This window comes from Protopterus annectens, chromosome 10.part0 (assembly GCF_019279795.1).
Source record: "Protopterus annectens isolate FY-2018-M chromosome 10.part0, PAN1.0, whole genome shotgun sequence".
Lineage (NCBI taxonomy): Eukaryota > Metazoa > Chordata > Ceratodontiformes > Protopteridae > Protopterus > Protopterus annectens.
The window spans coordinates 827,436,727-827,462,021 of NC_056744.1; the positions used below are offsets into that span (position 1 = coordinate 827,436,727).

A 25,295-nucleotide genomic window follows, 5' to 3' on the forward strand; every position below is an offset into this window, starting at 1 on the left:
CTGCTTAGTCTGAACGTGCTTGCCACCTCAGTGATAGTTTTCACAAAGAATACAAGACTGTTGGTACTTTAACTTTAAAATAAATAGTTTGGTATGTAGATAGATGGGATGTCTTCCTATATCACTGTTGCAGTATTCTAAACAGAAGGTGTCTCCCACCCAGGGCTGCCCAATGCTTGGCCAGTATACCAAATCTTTAATGATCTTGGATGTGCCATATGTCACACCTGTGCTCCCTGCACATGTAGGACATAAAAGGAATGTATGGATGCAGCTACCCAAAACTTCTTTGCTGCCATTTCGAATGCCATTATTGCTAGTTGGCTTGAATGCCTTGTTGCTGTGTTGAATAATTGGCTGCCAGATAAGTGCCCCATTGTTTTTTTGTTTTTTTTTCTTTGTCTTGTATTTTGTTTTGGTATCTGGCGTTCATGTCATTCAAGAAGGAAAAATGTCAGTGTGGGTGGCAGATTCCTTGTAAGGATCGTCACAAATAGTGTCTTTTTTTTTTGTTTTGGTGCTTCCCACGACCATACCTCTTGTAGTATCTGTAAGGCATTTGTACCTAAGACACTTAGATGCTGAACAATAAGCCCAGGATACCATGGCAGAATCCTTTAAACCTAAGATACTCCCGCTAGGTAAGAAGGCCGAAAAGTCTCAGCTGGAATCTTTAGATTTCTAGCTTTCCTCTAGGTCATTCCTCTGCTGCCACTCCGAAGGCTGGCATGGCTGTTTATTTGCATGTCCACTGAGGTGTGCTCCAGATGACGAGGGGAACTGTGGTGGATTCCCTTGGAGGGTCCTAGAGGGATTCCATGTATACTGGTCAAGGAGGAGGTTTCAGGTTCTCTTCATCTTCTCTCACCAAGGGTTGGAACCTCTGGTATTTGTTAGGGCTGATGTCACTTCCAAGAAAAGGTAAAAAAAAAAAAATGAAGTATGCTTCAGTCTGTCCTAAGGATCCTCAAAGGGTATAGCAAGAGTTTACTGTGGCTTGTTTTCTGTCTTGATGGCCTTGAAGCCTCCTCAAGGGGGTTTTGTACCTGCTCCTCTTAGGACCTCTACCCCTTCCAAATGGTTTAGGGAACCAGATTCCTTGGATGAGGATTCAGTGCCTGATGAGGGGCCTTTGTTCTATTTTTCACAGATGCCTTCGCCTTTGGCTTATGGTACTGATGATGATGAGGAGACAGTTTGCCCTGAGTCGTCTTTTGAGAAATTGTCCTTTGAGGAGACAATTGCTAGGATGAGGGAATACTTTAAGTGGGATTCTTTTCAACTGTTTGATATTCAGAGAAGATATTATGAGTTGCTTCAGGTGGATCCTCCTGAACCTTTGGCAGTCCCTACAGTGTTGGCTGCCTTGTTAGACACTTTCACTGCTGCTTCCAACTCCTAATTCTCATCCTCCTGCATCTGAGAAACCTGAAATGTTCTGTAAGGTTCCTGAGTATTGTCAGTTTTTATCTAAATGTTCTGCTGATCCTGCTATGGTGTCAGTCTCTTCTGACAAACCCAAGCGCTTGCCCACTTCCAAACGTTTGCCTTTTGATAAGAATAGTTGGGCAATGGAGAGGATTGGTAAGAACGTTTACTCTGCTTCTGCTTTGGTCTTTAGGGCTGTTAATTATCAGACTGACATGGCCAAGTATGCTCTGGTCTTGATTGCTCAGGCTTGTCATGTTATTTCTGACCTCCATGATTCTGAAGACAATTCTCCTCCTTACCTATTTTGGGCTCTACTTTTCAACTGGCAAACTACTCTGTTAAGTGCAACTATGATGCTGCTGATGCCCCCTCCATGGCTGCAGCTTTTGGGTCTGTCATGAGGGGTTATTCTTGGCTTCATCTGCAGTCTCTGCCTGAGGACATTAAGGCCAAGTTGTTGGATGCTCCTTTGGATAATAAACCTCTTTTTAGGACTGTTGTTGCTGACCTTTTAAGTATCTTCAAGAGAAAGACAAAACATTGCAGGACCATAAACATATTTTTCTCTCTCCTATCCCCAAGTTCCAGAAGAATCCTTGTAGCTCTGCAACCCAGCCATACTTCCAAGGGCAGGAAGGGTGGTAGTGGGCCCACTTTGCTAAGGCTTCTCAGATTTCTGTGGCACAGAAACCTCCTTTATCTGGCAAGCCTGCTACTCTTTGTCAGTTAGACCCCTACTTCAGGTAGACCAGGTTCCTTTATCAGTATAGCTTTCCCTTTGTCTTGCAAATTGACATTTCATCACTTCTCTTTATTTATTTATTTGACAATTGTTAACCGTTGTGGTCTCACTGGGCAAGATGCCCTTTTTCAGCAGAGACCTGAGGAGAACAACTCCATTACAGAATTTAGCAATACAGTGATAACTACAAAACTTAAAGGAAAAGTGTGACTAAACTTTATACAAAGTAACTAAAGTGTTACAAAAAACAAAAGACATTTTTAGTAAATCTTGGGTATTTTACACAAAAATTTGAAAGTCAAAGTATTAAAACAAATTTGAGATTGGAGGGTTCAGCAGGACAGTCATTGTATTAAACTGCATTAGGAGGAGTAAGGAACTTTAGGAGAAGCTGAGGCGGAGATCGGAGGGAAATTAGTGGTGAAGACAGATTGAAGGGGGAAGCTAGCTGTTTGAAAGGGAGAGAGTAGTGGGTCAGGTAGAAATATTAGAGATTTGAGTTCAGTACGGAGATCAGGTAGAAAAGAAAAGGGAGGCTTAGCCGAATGAGAGAAAGGCAAGGGGGAAGATGTTCCAGTGGGGTCATTGCAAGAGCAGATCCAAGAGGTATGCAGGAATTCCGTTATTGCCATTTTACAACTGTGGGTATTATCAAGCATGCGTATATGTAGAGGAGGTTTGTTCCAGGCAGAGGTGACAAAGTAGCTATAGTGTATCTTACCAATGGATTTAAGTTTGGAGATGCACAATAGGAGTTGGTCAGAGCTACGTAGGTTAGGGATATAGGAGATAAGATTAGTCAGAGATGGACAAACAGGAGGGTGGTGAAGGGTAGAGTAGGCCAGATGGAGCTGTGGTAGGAGGATTTGGTGCTGGAGTTCAAGCCAGTGAATTTTTTTAGGGAAAGACAGTGGTGTGTTCGATAAGGGTGATTACTGGTGAATTGTGCTATTTTATTATAGGTGTGTTCAAGCTTGGCAGTCAGCTTCTTTTGTAGGTGGGTGAGTAAAGGGGCAGAGTACAGAAGTGTGTGAAGTAGGTATGCTTGTGCTAAGGACAGTTTAGGAATCTTTTGTTCCCGTATAACAGTACAAGTTTTTGGTGAGTTTTTTTATACAATTATTAATGTGAATGTCAAATTTAAGTTAATCATAAATGTAAACTCCAAGGAGTTTAGTATGTGATTCAACTTTGATGGAAGTGTTATTTAGAGAGGAGATAAAAAATGAGGTTTTGAGATGTTGGAGAGGTTTTGAGATGTTGGAGAGGTTTTGAGATGTTGGAGAGGTTTTGAGATGTTGGAGAGATTTAGGTAGGAAGAGTAAAAGCTTAGTTTTGTTAGGGTTAAATAGTACTTGATTAGCAGTTAGCCATTTTTCCACTGAATGCAGAGATTCTTGAGAGAGAGAGAAGATGAGGAACATTGTCAGATGTAGAGATGATAGTTGAGTCATCAGCATATTGAATCAGAGTGGAGTGAGAACAGAGAGGGTAGAGGCTGTTAGTAAAGATGTTGAATAAGGGGGGCCCAAGGATGAAGCCTTGTGGCACTCTGGTATGAACAGAGAGGAAAGGGGAGGAAGAAGAGAGCCATTTAACAGATTGTAGCCGATTGGATAGATAACTAGAGAACCAGTTGAGAGGAGCTACAGAGGTTAAGGGAGGAAAGTTTGGAGAGAAGGAATTGATGGGAAACTGTATCAAAGGCTTTAGAGAGGTCAAGGAATAGGCAAGAGACTAACTTGTTATTATCAAGAGATAAGGCAATTGAATGAGTAAAAGATATAAGGGCAGTAGTAGTGCTATGATGAGGTCTTAAAGCCATGTTGTGTGGGGGTGAGGAGGTTTTCCTGGGTGATATAAGAAATGAGGCGTCTGTGTACACATTTTTCGAGAATTTTAGAAAGGGGGGAAAGAATAGCAATGGGCTTAAAGTTTGAAGGGTCAGTGGAGTTTTCCTCCTTTGTGTAGGGGCAAAATATATATTTTTTTCAAAACAGCAGCGACAAGACCTTCCTTAACTGAGCGATTGATCAGTATGGAGACAGGGTAGGCAACAGAGGAGGTTGCTAACTTAAGATAGTAAGGTGGAAGGTTGTTAGCGGAGGGGGAACAGGGTTTAAGTTTATTGCGAAACAATCGGATAGTTGAAGGTGGGAATGGCTTTAATGGAGAAAGGAGTGGAATGAAGAGAGTTGGTGATGGGGTGTCAGGGATAAAGGTAGCACTGGGTTTAAGTAAGATCTGTATGGAGTTAATGAAGAAGGAATTTAGAAGAGTGGTGGTTACAGTAGGGGAGATGTTAGGAAAAGGATTGGAGGGAGAGGGGTTACCGGGGTATAGAATCTTGCTGATAATCGACAAGAATGTTTTGGGGTTGGTATGAGGGTTTTTTTGGTGGTTGAGGTAAAAAGTTTTTTTGTCAAGGTAGATTTGTTTTCAGCATGGTTTCTAAGTTCCATATAGAGCAAGAGATTTGAGGTAGTTTTGTGCTTATTCCAGGATTTCCAAGCACAGTCCTTTTTCTGCATGAGGGCGAGACTGTCCTTGGTAATCCACGGAGAACATTTAGATTTAACCCTCATTTTTCTGATGGGGCCCATGAAGTTGAGAATGTTGAGAAATAAGGTGTTAAATTTTACAACAGCATCTTCAAGAGGGAGATTGTGAAGAATGGACCAATTGATTGCAGAGAGAGCCTGATTGAATATATTTGGGTCAAAAGTTGGATAGGTTACCGGCAGTCTCTATATGTGTGACATTTAATAGCGTGGGAGGAGTAGCGCTGAGTGGAAGTTGGGATGTGATCACTAAGTAAGTCAAGAAGTATAGTGGGATTATGATAGTGTTTAGGATGAGAGGTAAGAATCCAGTCCAGAATAGAGCTGGAGTTAGATTTGGAGTTTATGCGGGTAGGAGTGGTTATAAGTTGTGAAAAAAAAAATAGGTTGATGCTAGATTTAGGAGAGAGAGAGCAGAGAGTATTCCAGTCAATGTTTACATCACCTAGAATGATGGTCTCATATGAGATAGTTTGAGAGATCCAAGCAAGGAATAGTTTTGAGGGTAGGAATATTGTCACTGGGAGGTATATAAATAGAGGCAATTGCTATTTTCTTTTGTTTGTTTGTTACAATTAACAATGAGTATTTCAGCTGGTGAAAGCATGGATGGGTGACAGGAGAAGGGTGAAGGGAGAGCTGATCTGAGTATAGAAGAGCCACTCTTCCACCTTTTCGTATAGGCCTATCTTGCCAGAAGATATTGTAGCCAGGGAGTAAGATTTCGCTATTAGTTATGTGAGTTTTAGCCAAGTTTCAGAGATGGAGAGAATATCGGAGGAATAAAGTGAAAGCCAGGAATGGAGTTCAGACTGTGTTTTTGATTCTTCGGATGTTGAGAGCCATAATTTTAAGAATTTTAGTAGATTGGGTAGTGAGAAGGTGAGGGATAGTTTGAGAAGAGGAAGGAGTTGCAGTGGGGGAGAGATGAGTGAGGTGAGTGTGGGGGCCTGAGCCTGGATTGGGATGAATATCACCAGAGCGAAGTAGATAGATTAAAAAGGAAGAGGAACTGGAGTTCACTCTCTTGGGATCTTTCTGTCATCTGTCAGAGTTACTTCATGATATGGAAGTCTCTCCCTCCTTTTTCAGAGATTCCTCAACCTCCTCTAGAGCAACTTATTAATTTCCCGGTGGTTCTAGGGTCCCTGGTGAACCAAGGAATCATTGAACCTGTCATAGGTTCATTGAAAGTTACTAGGCTAACAGTCCTAGGACCCTTACAAGCCTAATCATATTTGTCCTGATTTCCCCAATTGTCAGTGGTTAGTTGAGTGAAGTTCTCAGGGGTAAGAGTCTATAGTAGTTCACTGCTTTCTCTGTCTAGGAGGGGACGCAGCACCACCCCAGGAGTGAATTTACAGTCACCCATCCTTTGATCTAAGTTGAGTTTGAAGAGGGACAAGGAGGTGTTGTACTTCTTCAAATGAATTGGAAGCTGGCTCCAGAGAAGTGGCAGTCTCTGGGAGATGCCTCTCTCTGTCCAGCATGACCTGCTCATGTCAGAGGCTAGGTTAACATCCCTGGAGTGAGTGACCCTTTTGCAGTCTGATTTACAAATGTGTAGCATTTCCATCAGACCAGAATAGAGACTACCATGTAAGCCAGGCACAAGTCACCCCTTAAACTGTAGGAAACAGAATACAGTGACAGGGTTTTCAGTCTTTTTGTGTAAGACTTGTTTTGTGTACCCTGTAATTTCTTGGTGAGAAACCTCTGTGGTCTCTCCAATTGTTGCAGGTGTCTGGTTAGGTACAAGCAAAAGGGGGCATTGTTCGCAATTATTGGTCTGATGAGGGCCAAGTATAATGGAATTATAACATCCTGAGATGTAGATGTGATGCTTTGACTTGTAAGAAGTGTAAAATAGAAGGATTTCCTTGCTACTGTGGATAAGTGGTGGTCAAAGTTCAGGTTGCTGTCAACCTGAGTACCCAGATCACATATCACTGGGTCTACACTTAGAGGGATGCTGTCTATAATGTAATTAGCAGGGATGTCTGCTTTCCTAAGGGGAATAATCATTTTTTTTTTGCATTTAACTTTAATCTGTGCTTTGGCACCAATGATTTGTCTGCGTTAACCCTGTCTGTAGTATATTAATTTTGTTGAGGGACATAATGATTGCCCCAAATTTGCAATTGTCTGCGTACTTGGTCAGCCACAGACTGTCCAAGTTTGCCTGGACTTCGAGAAATAAATCCCAAACAGTAAGGGGCTCGGCACAAAGCCCTGTGGTATGCCACTGGTGGCTGGTATTCTGCTAGAAGCGAAGTCACCCACTTTGACAGGGTGTGTCCTGTCGGTGAGCCAGTTGATAATGTAGGAGTTAATTCCCAATTGGTAGGGTTTCTCTATAATACCCGATTGGAAGGTTGTCTCAAATGCTTTGGCTAAGTAAAGACAAGTGATGTGTACTGTCTTTCCCTTATGTAGGTCCTTGTGAATTTCTTGAAGAAGTTAACTGTTTAACAGGCATGATCTACTTTTAATGAATCCGAACTGGGTTGGGTCCAGAGTTTGGAGCTTGCCTATGTCTTTGTTAATAAGATCCATAATGATTCTTTCCATGGCTTTGCAGATGATGGTATAATTCCCAGGGTCAGTTGATGATCTCTTTTGTGCAGAGGGATTACTGTTGCTGTCCTCCATTCCACCAGAAAATGACCAGTTCACAGGCTGGTGTTTAAAAAAGGATCCATGTGGGGCTGCTAGGGCATGTTTTTAGTTTTTTAAAAGACAACCTGGGATGTCTGGTCCCACTGATGTAGTTATTTTTGGCCTTGGAGAGTGCAGAGATGACCTGCTGTCTTGAGACAGTAGGCTGAGGAATGGTGGCAGGTATACTTTGGGAGATGGCTGGAGGGGACAGGGTGGTAAAGTTTTCTACAATTCTGACTGCTAGCAGGTTAGCTATTACCTCTGGTTGAGTATGGGTGGTGCCATCCACAACCAGTTCAACGCATAGCTGAATATTCCCTTTTAGATTTCAGATGTAGTTAAAGAATGTCTTATGATTACCCTTGGCTAGGGAGGTTATCTTTGCTTCATAATTAGATTTGGAGGACTTGAAAAGATCTCTCATTTTTGTTTAAGCTAGTAATTGATTTCTTTCTCTGCTGAGCCATTTCCCTCTTCTTCTTGGACATTAGCTTGTTTCTCTTGTCGTATAGCCTGTTTATACTAGGGGCCACCAGGGTGGCTTGCTTTTTCGGCAAGACGTGTTTTTAATATGGTCAGGTACAGCCTATTCTATACAAGTGGTTATACATAGGAGTCTATGTTATCTGCATTTGAGGGGGCTTTGATACTTCTTATACTGTTACTTAGTAGGAGGTAGTTTGTCTTTGAAAAATTCTTAAGCATTTTTGAGCTTGATGGGGTATCTGGTATTATAATTACATTGAACAGTACTGATGTATGGTCCGATCTTACCATGTTGGAAAGGGTTTTTATTCTAGGATGTTCCTAGTTCCATGAAAGGTGGATGCTTGGAAACCTATTCTGGATCTTTCCCTCCTCAACACCTTTCTCAAGGTTCCTTCATTTTGGATGCTTACTGTTCAAACTCTTTTCTTCTTTTCTACTTTTATCTGGTGTCTTTGGATCTGAAAGATGCTTACCCTCGCATCCTTATTCACCCATTTTTCATGACATTTTTGCATTTCTTTCTCTTCCTTTCATTTTCAGTTCTCTGCTTTGTGCTTTGACCTCTCTACTGCCCCAAGGGTATTCACAAAATGCTTAGCTCCTGTGTTTGCTTTCTGCAGACTCCAAGGCATTCAGAATTTTCCTTATCTAGATGACCTGTTGCTTCAGGTGCCTTCTTCCAGTCATCTGTTGCATTTTCTGGAATTCACCATATCTCTTCTTCATGTGCATCTGGGATGCAGGATTCAGACAGTGCCAGTGTTGGCTTCTCTTCCACCTCCAAACGTTTTGTCAATGACAGCCTTCATTCTCTGGGACAGTCTCTTCTTCCTCTGACTGCCATACCAGCCAGGGAGTTTCTTCAGGCCCTGGGATTCATAGACTCTTCTTTTCCAAGGGCTCCCTCTTATCTGACCTTTTAGTCAGGTTTGGCTGCAACATTGTCACCTTCTGGATTTCAGTGCAACTCTCCTTCCCTGTCTAAAGAAGGAATTCAAGTGGTGGATTCAACAGTTTACTCTCAACCCAGGCTTGATCTTTTAGCTTCCACTCCTTTCTCATGAACTGTTCGTCAATGCCTCATACATGGGGTGGGGGGCTTGTTTTGGTCACCTAAAAGTTCAGGGTCTCTGCCCCCTCCCAGTCAGAAGTCAGACCATGTTGACAGCAAAGAGATGAGAGCTCTGTGTACACAGACCACACTACACTGATGTGGGTATGTCAGCAAGCAAGGAGGCACAAAATCTTACTTCCTCTGCAGGATGGCTCTTGAAGCGAGGAAGGTGGCTCTCAGTTATCCGTTAACTCTTCAGGCATTATACATTCATTCAGAGCAGAATCCTAGTGGCAGATTGTCTTGAGCAGGTCCAAAACACCGGCTCATGAATAGATGATTCACAGAGATGCGTTTCCGGACATTATCTGTCTGTGGGGTATTCCTCAGGTAGGTCTTTCTACCTTCCCTCTGAAAAGTCAGCTTCCTCTATTCTGTTCCAGACTGCTGCACCATCGTGCATGGAAGATTAATGCCCTTTCTTTTTCTTGGAAGGGAATGTTTCTTTATGCTTTCCCTCTTCTTCCTCTGTTTCCAAGAGTCCTGCAGAAGATTCAGCTGGACTCAACAAAACTCTTGCTAGTGACTCTTATTTTGGCCAAGCCAGCACTGGTTTCCCCTCTTAATGCATCTGGCCAAGGGCAATCACCACAAGTTACCTCACCAGTTGGACCTCACCGCACAGGATAAAGGGGGGGGGGGGTTGGTCTCATCCATCTTTACCTGTCTGCTTTTCAGCTGACACTGGGTGATAGGATTTTGATCTCTTTCAGACACTTCTTTTATGAGGACATGTGCAGGATTTTACAGGACGCAAGGAAACCCTCAACCAGACAATCTTGTATGTCCCAATGGAAAAGATTTTCTCTCTGGTGCCATGCTTGTAACCAGGACCATTTTTCAGTGGAGGTCCCCTGGTCCTCTCTCATTTGTGTGAGCTGTTCCAGTTTGGCCTGGCTTGTTTTCCTGTGAAGGCCCATTTGTCAGCTATTTCTGCTTATTTGCCCTTGAATCGTTCTCTGGCTTCTCATTTTGAGGTCAAACAATTTCTTACAGGTGTCCTGCATATTAGGTCTCCATGGAAACGTATTCCTCCTCCTCCTTGGGATCTTAATTTTATTTTGGAAAAATTGACTCTGGCTCCTTTTGAGCCTGCAGATTCTGCTTCTTTGCAACATTGTACCTGAAAGACTGTTTTTGTGCTGGCTCTTCTGCTCTGAGAGTTTTTGAGCTCCAGGCCCTTATGACTATTCCTCCTTTTGTTTTTTTTGTTTTTTTTTTTTTGCAGGGACGAGGTGCCCTTCCTTACTAATCCTTCTTTAATGTCCAAGGTAGTAAATGAGCTGTCCTTGAATCAGTCAGTACAATTCCCTTCTCCTCGGTCTGCTAGCAAGAGGGTCCTGCATTCCTTGGATTTGTACAGACAGCTCAGGTACTGGTTGGATAAAACTAAGGTAATTCATAAGTCTGATCAGCATTTTGTTTAACTTTATCCCGGGACATTGGGTATTGCTATTTCTAAGGAAACCATCTCTTCCTGGATATCTAAGGCCATTTCCTTTTGTTATGCTTTTCATGACAAATCACTGTCTACTTCTGTTAAAGCTCATTTCACTAGGGCTGTTGCCTTTTCTGGTGCCTTCTTCAAGGGGCTGGACATCAGTTCCATCCTTAAATTTGCTACTTGGTCTTCAGTGCATAATTTTACTAAGCATTGTAAGTTGGATATGGTTTCTAGGGCCAGAACAGGTTTTGCTAGAGTCCTATGTTCATTTCTGAGTAGCTCCATCCATACATCCCTTTTATGCCCTACGTTATGTGCGGAGAGCATAGGTGTGACATATGGCGCATACAAAATCATTAGACTGGTATACTGGCCAAATGTCAGTTTGCCCTGGTGGGAGAGCTTTTATTTGGAATACTGCAACAGTGAAGGACAAGATTTTATACAACTGTACTGTTTCAGTCGAAGGCTGCACTTACTCTTGTTCACACAGATTACTTTTAGGGGAAGCCGCTTTCCTTATTTAAAATGTGTGCAGAGTTTCTGACATGCACTGTGGCATGTAACATTTTGAGTGCTATGGCGAATCTCCCTACCCCCAGTAACCCAGGTTAGTCTTTGTGTTAATAAAAAGTTTAAAATTTTTTTATATCAAATAACATGCCCCGGTACTTTTCCGTTAAACCCCTACCACATCTTCGCACTGCTGTGTTTTGGCGCTATTTTATCATTCATGCAGGGCTGACAAATTGTGAAAAGCATCATTTTCATTAGGTAAGGTTTTGTTAATTTCATTTGGCAAGCAGTACTGCAGAGATGAATGTCTTGTCTGGTACTGCACGATCGCAGTTTTGATAATGTGGAGAACGACTCCTTTCATGTGCATGTGAGGGCTGACAGAATAATCTGGTGACTGTGAACTTTGGCAACACCTTTTTTTATGGGTATTGTACAGCAGCACAACTTTGAAGACTTTTTCAGAGCACCTCGTGTAGCTGAAAACATACAGCTGCAATGCAATGTCTACTTTATAAAGTTTGCAGTTGTTGATTTGACAGCAGTACACATTAATCCTGAGAATACATAGTAAACATCACCCGATCTAGGCATATCCAGTACTGTGAATCTTTTCACTTTCTCTCTTAAGGGTATTCCCGTACATTAACCTTCTTCTACAGTGAGACGGGGTTCTGTCTTAAGTATTATACTGAAAAGGTTACTAGCTTCTGGCCGACACAGTGGAATGCAGCTATTTCTGCAATGAACAAAAGGTCCTGTACACCTAACATGACAGTAGACACTTGTCAGTCAGTTGTACAGAAGTAGTGGTCACCCACAAACTTGTGCCTGGTAATGAAATACCGCCGAAATACAGCAGCGCAAACTGGTAGGGCTTTAACGGAAAAGTACCCATGTCCCCTTAGTAATATCACTTTAGTGATAGTTTAGGAATGACTTTAGTAGATGAGCCCAGTGCATCTGTGGTGCTTTGTCCATTAGTCTGTGGATGCTTACGCACACGATCCCTACAGTAACTGAAAGGCTTGGTGATGTCAATGTAGTTAGAACAATATTTTGAAAATATGTGTATTAAAAAGGACTACATAAGCTGGGAACATTTGATGAGAAAATGAAATCTCATCACTATCTGCATTACATGCTGTGGTATAAAAAGCACTAGAGACTTTTTTGTTCTGTCTTTAGTTGTAACACATGGACTGTATGCATTTTTGTTTAGTGTGTGTGTATGGGTATGTGCTTGTAATGTGTGTGTGTGTTTGGCAGTGCTGCTTCTGATACAGTAATTAACTTGCTTGGAAGTTAGTGACATGCACATTCTTTTCTAAAATCTGTTTTACATGCAAGAGATTGTTCAATATGAGGGTAAAATAAGTGTTTGAATATGTTTTCTTGTCTGCCAAGTAGTTCACTTGTCTGGGGGGAGTGTCTCGCTAGTCAAAGTCAAGAATGTGCATAAATCAGGTTAAATTAAGAAACATTTATGTACATTTATTATCTGTACTTTTTCATTATATTGGTTCTCTGTACTTGTTTTAAAGGTTTAATTATTTGATTTGTGCAATTTTTATTTTCTAGCTATTTTATTGGGCTCTGTGGCACAGAGTGATAAAACTCTGACTGCCAGCCAGACTACCTGACTTGGAGTAGCAGCTCAGGTGCTGGAAGAGCCAAAGAGGGGAGGATGGGAAATGAGCAGTTCTGGATTGTGGATCCCGGGAGGAGGGCATGCTGTTTTCCAGACCCGTGTTTCCACCTCTCTGTTGCTACGGGCGGATGCCGGAAAGTATGAAAATCAGGAGCCAGTCTCGAGGTTTGAGCTGGGGTTACTCAAGCTGGTGACTGTAGTCATTACGGTCACATGTGAAGTAATGCACGCACTCAGAAATGGAGTATGTGTTTTTTTTTTTTCTTTTATGGTATTGTAGGTGCCCATTTCATCATCAGTGGCAGGGTTGTGGCTAAAATGTACATCCCTCAATTGCTCACAGCATACCAGCAGTGAATTTCTTACCCTGTACTGGGTTCCGGAAACGGCAGGCTATGGCTGGCAAGCTCGGATGGAAAAGCATATATTTTTTATGTAGTTGTATGACTAGAAATTTGAATTTGAGAAGCTTTGTGACAGGCAAGCCCTGCAGAATGCTGTGTGAGTTAAACTGGAAAAAAAAATGTATTCTAGATTTTGCCATTCTGTATGAGCAGTACTTAGTAATTCATAACATTCATAACCATTAGTTCTTGAATGCCTGATGTGTGGATTATATAAAGACAGGAGTGTTGGGAAGCCTTCTTTGAAGTAGGTTATGACAAAACAGCTTTAAAAAAACAAAAAAATGTAAGTGGGTAATTAAACAAAAGAAAGAGTAACATCTCAGACCAGTCCTTGTGACATGCTTTTAATATCAGATGTAGGCAGTGATTTGATGAGCATATGGATGAAAAGGACAGTGGCTTTTAGTTTGCTGTGACCAAAATCAAATTGCATTAAGTATCTCCCTGTGTAGAAGATGGCTTAATACATTTTTTTTAATGCTAGGATACTGTATGTCTTTAGGTTTTAAATGTGGCATTACCTTTTGGGATCATGGAGCAATTAAATCAAGGCACACGTACACACCCTTATGTCAAGGCTGGTCATATGCTCTTCTGTTTAGTTAACCCTTGACAATGTATTCAATTTGAAAAGCCTGACTTTATGAAAAAAAAAACAAACTCATGTGCTTGATAGAAGGGGATACATTTGGGAGACTTTGATGTTTAGGGAAGCATTCTTTTGAATGGTATAAATATATACGGTCAGTGGCCTTTGAAAGTGATGTACCTAATTAAGAAGTAAATTACAGAATATACAGTTAAAGTAGGGAAAGCCACCTCTAGTAGTAGATCCGTAACGAGCGGTGTAGCTCAAGGATCAGTCTTGGGGCCTCTACAGTTTGGGATATACTTTTCTGAGGTGCAAGCTAAAACCAGTGGTCTGTGGCTGATGAAATTTGCAGATGACAGCAAGCTGAGTGCTGTCTTAAATTCCTCTAGTGATGTGAACATCCTCCAAGAGAGCCTTACCCAAACTAATGACTGGTGCCAGAAGCATAGCCTCAAACTGAATGCCAAGAAATGCATCATTATCCCCTTTGGGAAAAATGTCATCCCCTCTAATTATCACATTAATAACGTACTAAGCATGCAGTCAGTCGTGAGGGAATTGGTCACCCAGGTTTATAGTTACCTGACTTTTGACCACCATGTTCCCTCCGTTGTATGGAAGGCTTTCTACATGGCCCACCTCATAAATAAGGGCATTTCATCCAGGAACAAGGAGGTCATAACATCCATGTACTCCTCCCTTATCAGACTCGTTATCGAGTACACTGCCCCCATTGACATGTACCTCGTCAAACACATGCAGCAGATGGAGAGACCACAGAGATTCCTGACCAGGAAAATCCCGGGTCTCAAACACGTATGCTATATAGATAGGCTAAAAGCCCTGTCCCTCTATTCAGTCTCATACAGACTGCACAGAGGTGACCTGTGTCTGGCATACAAGGCCATTTCCAACCCAGCTTTGATGGAGTTGCTGCATGTCCGTAAGACAAACTCCACTCGCGCAACCCGCACACAAGGCCTTAACCTGGTTTGTGACATTAATGGAACTTGTTGGCGGGATAGATTTGTGTCCCAAAGACTCCCCCGTCTGTGGAATAGACTCCCTCTCCATGTCAAGCAGAGTACCTTTTTAACTCTCTTTAAGAGGAACCTGGACGACTGGATGAGAAACAGAAAATATATCCCTGGGATCCCACATGTGTCCCTGCTGGACAGAGAAAACAGGTGCCGACTTTGAGGGAACATGGGCGAAATTCTTGGCTAGGCTTATAAGGGCCTCCGGACCAATAGCCTAGTATCATCCTATGAGCCTATACATTTTTTAAACCCAGCTATTCATTAATGTGTAGATCAACCTGAATAACAGGAAGCCAAAATCAAATACAACAGATAAATGAAGGAATAAAAGGTAAGGCTGGAATATTCATGTTGATATACGGACAGTCTGTGGGCAATATGTATCATGAAGAGTTTCTGTACATTAATACATGTTTAGGAAAAGATAAGAGGATCATAAAATGACCTGATTTATGAAATGAAGTTGTATCATTTAAGATTAACTAGTGAAAAAGTCGGGAGAGCCTAGTGGGTCCGGTGCAAACAAGAGAAAGATGTGAGGCATATTTGCATGGCTGCCTTTCAGTTACTATAAAGGCCCAAGAGTAACTGTTCACTAAGACAATTATAACCAGTTTTGCAATTTTTGTGGGCGTTATGTTAAATGGGACTGCATTTCATTGGTGATGTACAGAAAAGCTAAGTACCCCAGTACTTTGATTTGGGAACTCTTGTTAGCAAACGATTTTAATATGAAGTGGGGCAGTTGGTATAATTTAAGGTGACAAGATCAAATCTTTTTGAGTATATTTATGCATGAAGTTTATAGTGTAGGCTTACATTTTTTTCTTTTGAGTTAAAATGCTAACTTAACAGTTGAAGAGCAAGATCTTAATCAAACACTACTTTTTATTTTGTTATTGAGGGTAGTGTTTTATAAACGTGGATATCTTTATAATTAATTTTACCATGTTTACCACATAGATGGCCTATTTTATGTTGTTGGTAAGACCATAAAGCAGAGCAGATTTGGTTAAAGTTCAGATTTAGACAAGAAGTCATGCTGCACTTTTAAATAAATTAGGGTTTGCACACACACATGTAAATGTAGCTGTCCTTGCCATAGAGATCTCATAATGCTAAGTGGGATTTGTCCTTTCCAAGCAGATTATACACTCTGCTGATGTATGCTGTCAAAGAAGATAACATTTGCTGAACCTTGCTGCTGTTGGATTTATCCAGGCGGTAGTCACGGCTGCGTTATATTTTAGGTAAATGAATTTTGGGAAACACTGAAGACCATTCAGAAAAATATGCCTGGATTGATATGTGTTAGATCTTTGATGGTAAGGCTAATGAGTCCAAGAATGTCTTGACATGCAATAGACAGAGTTTTGTTTGCAGAAACAGGAGTTAGTTAGTGTCCGTGTTTAGTTTGTTAGTGAAATATGAACTGCATATTCCACACACACTGTTTTTGCTCATACATTGTGCTTTATTGAAGGACAGACAGCCCAGTGCAGAACTACAGGATAACTCGTGTCATGCTTAGCAGTAAAGCTCTTAACTGCATTTTTTTAATTTCAGATAAAACTGAGTTTTATTGCAGGTCTCTGTTATAAAAGTCAGTCTTAATTTTGTAGGTGGTAGAACATAATGTGTGTTCTTTCCACTGGTTAAAAATTGCATGCTTTACATCTTTAAGCAGTAAAGTGCAGTAGTATGCTTGTATATAAAGTGTATTTTTTTTTTGCCTTTTGGGTAAGGTTGTTGTGTTAAGATATAGAGGCCTTTTCTTGTTGGAAATTGTATGGTTTAAATCACTCAGCTCTTCATCATTAAACCAACCATAAACTGCAAAAGCGTGCGTCTATATAGAGCATATTTTATTTGCCGTATGCTCAAGTATGTGTTGTCAAAGGTATGTGGCTACTCGGGAGTGATTTAAAAATGATGCTGTTCCACTAAGAACCGTAGTGTTTTAGTAGGTTAGTTGCTCGTCTCCCCTTTCCAGTTGCACATAAATGACTACTTGTATAGCTTCCTCACTGCCTTTTAAAGGAAATGTATACAGGTATACCGCTTTTTGCTGACGTTGATATTTAATATGTAACAGGTAATAATGCCATGTGGATGCCCCACTACTCCTAATGCCAGTAACATTTAATGCTTGTCTCTTTTTTTTTTTGTTCATTATTTTTTTGTCAGATTGTTATTTTACCAGTAATTCTGCCAATTGTAAACTTATCTTTGTTGTATTTACTGTTGAAATGTTATTGTGGAGCTTTTCTTCCGGGCCTACACTGAAAATGGGCTTATTACGGCTAAGTGGACTACCCTGGCAAACAAATGCAAATAAATAAATAAATAGTTTCTGTGTACGACCCTGCCACAAATTAAACACTCTTCTTGTATTAAGCAGCTCAACATTGCTCCTACTGTCAGCATCTGTCTGTTACGAGTGTGTGTGTGCGTGTGCGTGTGTGTGTGTGTGTGTGTGTGTGTGTGCGTGTGCGTGTGCGATGTAGTACATTGGTGTTTTTGTCAGCATTACCCTGTATTTCAAGGCCACAGGGGATTCATATGCAGGATTAAGATGTACATGCTTTATGTACTTTAGAAATGTATTTGAGCAGCTGAGATTTTTCTTTTTTTTCTTAAATGTTCTCAGTATTTGATTTTATACAGTAGTTCAAACTATGAGGATCTATGTACTAATGTGCCTTTTAAGGCATGGTGTGCAGTCAACTGCTATTAATATCACCTGATGAGAGTACAGTTATTTTAGTGTGCAGTACTGTTAGAAAGCTGTTCTTGATTGGTGTAGCAAAATTGGTCTTAGTCTGTCAACCAAAAGAGCAGAAATAAAAATTGATACTAAGCACTTTAAAAAGTAAATAATTAGATGTTGGGAATATTATGCTTAGAAAATGTTTTATTGCCAAGTACCATTTTTCAATTGTGTTTTTTATGTCAAAAGACCTCAGCAGTGTGCAGTATAATTAGCCTTGTTTTGGTTGTCATCCAAATCTAGAATGAGGAACTGATAAAAGTTTTGGTTATGGGGGAACCATACTTGTTAAGACTGTAATATTCTTGAGAACCGGGGTGGTGACACTATTGATGTTCATCGTGTTTCACTGTTGCAGTCATTACACTTGGGTTGTCCTGCTGGCAGGCGACCCACAGTCAGCCCGAGTTCCAAAGTCTTGGTCCGGCGTCTGTTGCTGTCGCCTCTTCCCTGACATGTTCGCCAGGGGTATAAAAGTTGCAACCAATGCCATTTTCTTCAGTCTTTCTTGACGCGCGGTGCCCGAAGCAAAAGCAGTTCGCAAGTGCCGGTCGGCCGACTCCTGAGATTTTCAAAATTGAGTTTCAGAACCAAAGTCTTCAATAAAGCTAAGTACCCCTTTGGGGAAACTTTTTCTTGCTCCAGACCAATGTCAGTAAAAGTTAATAATTGTATTTCTTGTGGGAAGCAAATACCTCATAAGGACTTTCATTCTTACTGTATTCCTTGCCTAGGCCCTGACCACGACGTTACTAGTTGTCGGATTTGTGCTAGATTCACTAAACGCACAGTTAAACGTCTGTTTGATTTTGCTTTTCATTATTTTGGCCGAAGGTTTAATTACATAATGCCGTCGGAACATCCGACGACCGGAATTTATAAAAAATGCAAAGACAAAGAAAAGGACAGGAATCCGAGGTCCAAAACCGAAGACGAAGCCTCTTCTAGGCCAGTCACCATTTCTCAGTGAGGCACTTTCGCAGCCCCTGACACCCGCTACCTCAGAGCCACAGGCCTTAACCGACTGCCACGTGGAGAGACCAAGGCCAGTGGCAACTCAAGGTATTGGGCCTACGGAAACTATACCCTCAGATGGGTCCGGAGCTGCTGAGCAGGCATCGGCTTCTGAGGGTGTTTTCAGACTTTCACAGCTCACAATTAAAGCTACTACAGCAGCAAAGGCAAAGTCAAAAACACCATTAAAGACAAGGAAACAAGTACAGCATTCTCCAGAACAGTCATCCATGCCAAAGAAACAGATCCTTAAAATGGCCGAAGACCTAATTACTTTAATCAGGGGTTCCCATCCCCCTCCTGACAAAAGGCTTAGGCAAGACACTGATTATGATTCCTCTGACCAGGTTTCCATTTCTTCTGATTCCTCTTCTGATCAGGTATATTCTCTCACTCCCTATGAGGACTCTGATGCAGAAGAGTCCGTACCTTCAGCCTCTCCGCCTGAGGATTATTCCTTTGGGGAAACCCTGCACACCATGAGGGAGCATTTCCATTGGGAGAGCTAGGATTATTCAGAATCCAAGAAAAGGCTCGGAGACTTCCTTTTATTGCCTCAGCACAGGCCCCTGGCTGTCGCCCCTGTGCTTGATATTGTTGATGTTTTTTCTGAATCCAGTATGTCTCCTGATTCTGTACCCCCTGCACCAGTCAAGCCAGACAGGTACTACAGAGTCCCTGACTCTCATAAATTTCTTTACAAAAACCCCACTGCAGACCCAGAAACTATTTCTCAGGGTCCTAAAGCGGTTAAGGCTTCCACTGCTAAAAATCCTGTCCCCTTGGATAGGGATTCCAGAGCTCTGGACAGATGGGGGAAAAAAGTTCATACTTCTGCTACTTTAGCTGTAATAGCTTTAAACGGTCAGTTTCACATGCTTAAATACCAACAGTACCTCATGTCATTGCTAAAACAGAAAATGGTTTCAAATGCAGAAGGTCCTGACATTAAGGAAATGCAGGATTTATTGCATGCAGTTGAACAAGTGGGAAAGCATACTCTGCAATGTTGTTTTGATTCATTAGAGGCTTCTTGTAGAGCCACAGTTACAGGCTCTGTTATTTGAAGACTTGCTTGGTTGAAAGAACAAAGTTTACCTGACCATGTTAAAGTAAAATTATTGGATGCTCCATTACAGCATGATACTTTGTTTGGTGTTAAGGCAGAAGAGGTGTTAAAGAAAATGGAGGATCAAGCAAAGTCAATGCAGACAGTGAAAGATTTCTTACAGGTTCAACCACCTAGATTTAGTAGAAACTGGCCTTCAAAAAATTGGTCCTTTCCAGTGTCAGACAGGCCACAAAGAGGCAGATACAGACTCCCAAGAGGCAGATCTCAGCCCCAAGGCTCCTACAGACCTAAACAATGGGGTGCTTCAGCCCCCAAAGGAGGGGAAGACAAATCACAACCTTATAGGAAACCGTCCCAATGACTTCCCTTTGCAAATGCCAAGCACTTACCTTTTGACAGCACCCCTTGGGGGGGGGGGGGGGGGCTAGCACTTTTCTCAAAAAATTGGCACATGATCACCCAGGACCAATGGGTTCTGAATATTGTTTCTCGGGGTTACAGCTTCCACTTCCACACACTTCCAAAACCAAAAGGTATGCCAGACCTGCCAAAAAAACAATGGGCAGAGACACAAAAACAGATTGCTGCTCTTATGGACATGGGAGCTATTCAAGAAGTTCCACAGCAAGAACAGGGACAAGGAGTTTACTCAAGACTTTTCTTAGTACCCAGAAAGGACAAAGCCTGTAGACCACTACTGGACCTGTCAATCCTAAATACTTTCCTGGATGTTCCAAAATTCAAAATGTTAACACTACATCAACTTCTGCCCATGCTGGGCAAGAAGGCTTGGCTAGTTACTTTGGACCTCAAGGAGGCATACCTGCATGTCCCAGTCAGACAATCTTGCAGGAGATACCTCAGATTCATAGCAGGCTCAATGCATTACCAATTCTCTGCACTGCCCTTTGGCTTATCTACTGCGCCCAGGGTCTTCACAAAATGCCAGGCACCAGTAATTGCATTTTGCAGACAAAAAGGAATTCAAATATATCCCTACTTGGACGACTGCCTTATTCAAGCAGAGAGCAAGGACATTCTTCTAAAGCATCTGGCGTTTGTAAAATGATTTCTAATTTTGCCTAGGGTACACATTAAACGAAAATAAATCAAAACTAGTGCCCTCTCAAGAGATAATATTCCTGGGTGCAAGCTTAAATGCAACTGCCCAGATGGCTTATCTCACGCCAGACAAACAAAGGCAGCTGACTCCTTACTTTCAAATGATGGCAACAAAAACCCAGCTTCGTGCAAGAAAAATTCTGTAGGCCCTGGGCTTCATGGCATCCTGCATTCTACTAATTCCATATGCAAAACTGCATTTGAGGAAACTACAATGGTATCTAAAAAGTGTTTGGACTCAGCATTGTCACAGCCTGGAGACAATCATAACTTTAATTCCCTGCCTACAACAGGAGTTTCGATGGTGGGCCCAGGCCTGTCACCACAACAAGGGACAGCCTTTCACTTTACCCACAGCCAGGCAGACAATAACAACGGATGCATCGGATTATGCCTGGGGGGCACATGTGGCAGAAAAATGTGTTTAGGGCACGTGGACCAAGGAACAAATACATCTTCACATCAATCAAAAAGAGATGCTAGCTGTACAGAATGCCCTGACAGCTTTCAAGGACCTAATACATCCAGGGCAACTATTAATAAAGACAATACCACAGTTATGTGGTACATAAACAAGCAAGGGGGCACACATTCCTACCCCCTATGCAGACAAGCCATGACTTTGTGGAACACAGCACTGACCTATCAAGTACATCTGCAGGCACAATTCCTGCCAGGAACAAAAAATACACTGGCAGACGAACTAAGCAGAAATCTCATGGATCTTCGCGAATGGAAGCTAAATCCACAAGTGTTCAGCATGATAACGAGGAAATGGGGACGCCCAGACATAGATCTTTTTGCCTCCCCTCACAATTACCAAATACAGAAATTTTGCACAAGAACTTATCACTCTCAAGCATGGAAAGTGGATGCTCTGTCATTCAGCTGGAAAGGCCTGACAGTCTATGCCTTCCCTTCAATGCCTCTTCTCACCAAGGTGCTACTAAAAGTCCGACAAGAAAGGCCAAAAATGATCCTTATTGCACCAGACTGGCCACGCCAGCACTGGTACCCAAGCCTAAAGAATTTGTCTCAAGACCTAGCTTGGCTTCTACCTCAAATTCCTCATCTTCTGACACAACAAAACAATCAGATTCTGCACAGTCAACTCAGAACCTTAAACCTGGCAGCATGGCAGATAATGTAACCACTCAGACTGCACCTCTCTCTAAAGCTGTTATGGATGCCATTTTAGAAGCCAGGAGGCCCAGCACTAGGAAATCTTATGCAGAAAAATGGAAGAGATTCTGTGCTTGGAACCAGGCACAAGGGCTCGAACCAGTTGTCCCTAAAATACCTCAGATTTTACATTACCTAACTGAGATGCTGGACAAAGGCTTATCTTTCTCATCTATTAAAATCCATGCCTCTGCCATTTCAGCTCATTACAATACGGAACCTCCTATTTTTTCACATCCACTACTATGACAGTACCTCAGAGGGGCAAAAAATATAAGACCCCCAAGGAGAGCACCAGTACCTACTTGGGACCTCAATTTTGTTTTAGAAAAGCTCACACTGCCTCCTTTTGAACCAGCCAGCACAGCTGATCTAAAATTCTTGTCATGGAAAACTGCTCTGCTCCTAGCAATAACTTCAGCAAGAAGAGTCTGAGTTACAGGCACTAATGGCTGTGGAACCTTTCCTCATTTTTCATCAGGACAGGGTTTCTCTTAGGACAAACCCAACATTCATGCCAAAAGTGGTCTCCAATGTGGCCTTAAACCAGACCATTCATTTACCTACTTTTTACCCAAATCCCCAGAATAAAGGGGAGAGACTTCTGCACGCTTTGGATATACACAGACAGCTACGATTCTGCTTGGACGAAACAAACGCTTTCAGAAAAACTGAGCAACTGTTTGTAGCCTATGCTGCAGGATCACAAGGAAAGCCTATTACAAAGCAGACAGTCTCGAAATGGATAGGACACTGCATCCGCTTCTGTTATGCACAACATGGCAAATCAGTGCCTAAGGACATTAGGCCTCATTCTACCAGAGCAGCAGCCACTTCAGCAGCTCTCCTCAGAGGAGTGCCAACCAAAGACATTTTAGAAGCTGCAACCTGGAGCTCAGTGCACACTTTCACCAAGCACTACCACTTACCTCTCTACTCTAAAGCCAGAGCAGGCTTTGCCACTGCAGTTCTGCAGGGCTTGTTAGCTTCTCCAAATCCAATTCAGACCCAGCCACCCAAACTCAGCTTTGGGATTCTACCCAAATGCAATGACTGCAACAGTGAAACATGATGAACATAGTACAGTTGTGTACCTACCATAAATGTAGATGTTCAAGTGTATTCACTGTTGCAGTCCAGGTTACCCACCCACCATCCCCCTTTTTTCCATTGCTGGGACCTTTGTGTACTTCTCTCTGTACTACCTATGTGGTGTATTTGCTTGTAGATTAAGGAAATGTTTATAGTAATATATGCATGTTTTCTGGCATAATTTCATCTTTCCAGCCTTCCTATCTGGGGGTACCTGACATCTGGGGCAAGAAAAACTGAAGAAAATGGCATCTGTTGCAACTTTTATACCCCTGGGGCACTGACGTCAGGGAAGAGGCGACAGCAGCCGACACCGGACCAAGACTTTGGAACTCGGGCCGACTGCGGGTCGCCTGCCAGCAGGATAAACCCAAGTGTAATGACTGCAACAGTGAATACACTCTAACATCTACATTTATGGTAGGTACACAACTGTACTTTTTCAGTTAAGTTAAACATGTTTTTAGACCTGTTTTGCAATTGTAGAGTGGTGGATGTCTGAATGTCTACAACAAGGTTGTTTTCCATTACTTTATTGACATGTATAGCTTTGACCATGAACTGTTGTGATCTATGCAGAGGAAGAGCAGAGCTGAAATAAGACTTGGTTGTGAACTAATTATCTGCTGTCTTTGTGTGACAAGTAACAGTGTCACTTGTTTTGTTCGGTCATATGCCCATATCTGCACTGCTTCCCCTGTTTCAAAGCAGACATGGTCTGGAGGAATTTTATGGATAATATATTTGTTTCTTATCTGCCTTATCACACTATAAGAGGCATCTAGTGAGGAAGCAAGAAAGCAGTGCAGTTTGAGGTTAAAACAATAGACGTTAGTAGATTGGGAAAGTTTTATATGCCAGGGTGACTAATATGCAGTTTTTAGTTCTGTTGATTGACTAGAATGGACTTGCTTATTTGGATCTGAAGTGCATAACTTTTGTTGAAACACTCCTTTGCTTAAGTGACACCAGTCCTCTTGAATCGGCCACCTCTTCAGATTTGGGTCCCGTAATAAGACATCCTACCAAAAGTCCTTCACTTTTCCTTTCTGTAGGAAAGCGGTTTTGCATCCAAATTGAGGTTCTGTCCTTAACATTTGCAATTTGTTATAATTTTATTTTGTTTTAATAAATAACAGTAAAAGTGATTTTTATTTTTTAAACATCTTGTTTCTTTTTCTAACTGCATGAATTATGTATACAGATATTTAGGTAAACCAGACTGTTTGCTGGTAAGACATGCTTCTTGCTAAAGAACAACTTGTTTGTTTTGATATTAGCCTTGTAAGTTTCTTTAATTTAGTAAGATGCATTGGTGTTTAAAATATATGTTAAGTAATTCATTTCTTTTGGCAGAGTGATACCAGAAGCCTGCAGTCTTATGATCGTCCAGTATTGGATCAGCACGTGGACCTTTCTGACAGTATGGTACAGCAGAGATTAGATCAGATCAAGCGAGAAATTCGAAAAGAACTCAAAATCAAAGAGGGAGCAGAAAACCTTAGGAAAGTCACAACAGATAAGAAAAATTTGGCTTACGTGGAAAATATGTTAAAGAAATCCAATAAAAAATTAGAAGAACTGCATCAAGAGTTACAGGATTTAAATGCCCATATTGTTGTAAAGGATTCTGAAGACGTTTCTGGTATGGTATCCTCTTCATTTATGTATTTTTGGGGGGTAAAATGAAGCTAAATAAAGACAAGGACAAGAGTAGTCTAAATGTAAAGTTATAACTGATGTTCATCATTAGATTACTGCTGCAGCAGCCTAAACTCTGTGGGATGTCCAGCTAAGGATGGATCCAGGTAGCTAACTTTCCAGATCTTGACTACATTCTTAAAGCTCCCTAGCCACTGACTTGCATAATGGTAACAGGAGAGAATCAATTATGCTCCTCTATGGGCTTTGGGAGATCTTCATCAAGCCTAAGAAGATAAGTACCCTATTGGATCCTACACATTATTTTTTATTCAAAACGCTTAGGAAAATCTGTTAGTTCATTTTTGTGGTTGTCACAGGCCAACTTCATGCTACTCAAGTCAGAAGTGACAAACTTCACGACACCCATGCATACGGGAACTGAAAGTTCGACTGCCGAGTCCTACACTAAGGCACTGTACGAGCACATCCACTCATGCATGAATCGTGCCATCCCAAATAGAACCAAGATGCTCTCCTCCAAAAAAAAAGGAAGCCTATCTGGTGGTCCCCTGCCATAAACAAACTTTACAACAAAAGCAGGACACTGTTGCAGAAAAGAGGAAAATCCCAGGATGCAAAAAACTCCTTTACCAGCCTCAGTAAGAAGCTGAGGTCCCTCATAAAATCCTCCAAAGCTAGTTACGAAAATAAAATTGCCAAAGATTCCAAAGACGACCACAAGGCATCGTAT

The 25,295-nt window shown here is 41.7% G+C and overlaps 1 protein-coding gene across 1 annotated transcript in view; it reads left to right on the forward strand.

Annotated features, from left to right (window-relative positions):
- Positions 1-25,295, forward strand: part of PKN2 (protein kinase N2) — a 2,214,272-nt gene that overhangs the window by 332,532 nt on the left and 1,856,445 nt on the right. The window contains exon 2 of the mRNA XM_044085632.1: positions 24,257-24,545. Within this exon, the coding sequence (XP_043941567.1) occupies positions 24,257-24,545 (289 nt within the window). The remainder of the gene's footprint in view (positions 1-24,256; positions 24,546-25,295) is intronic.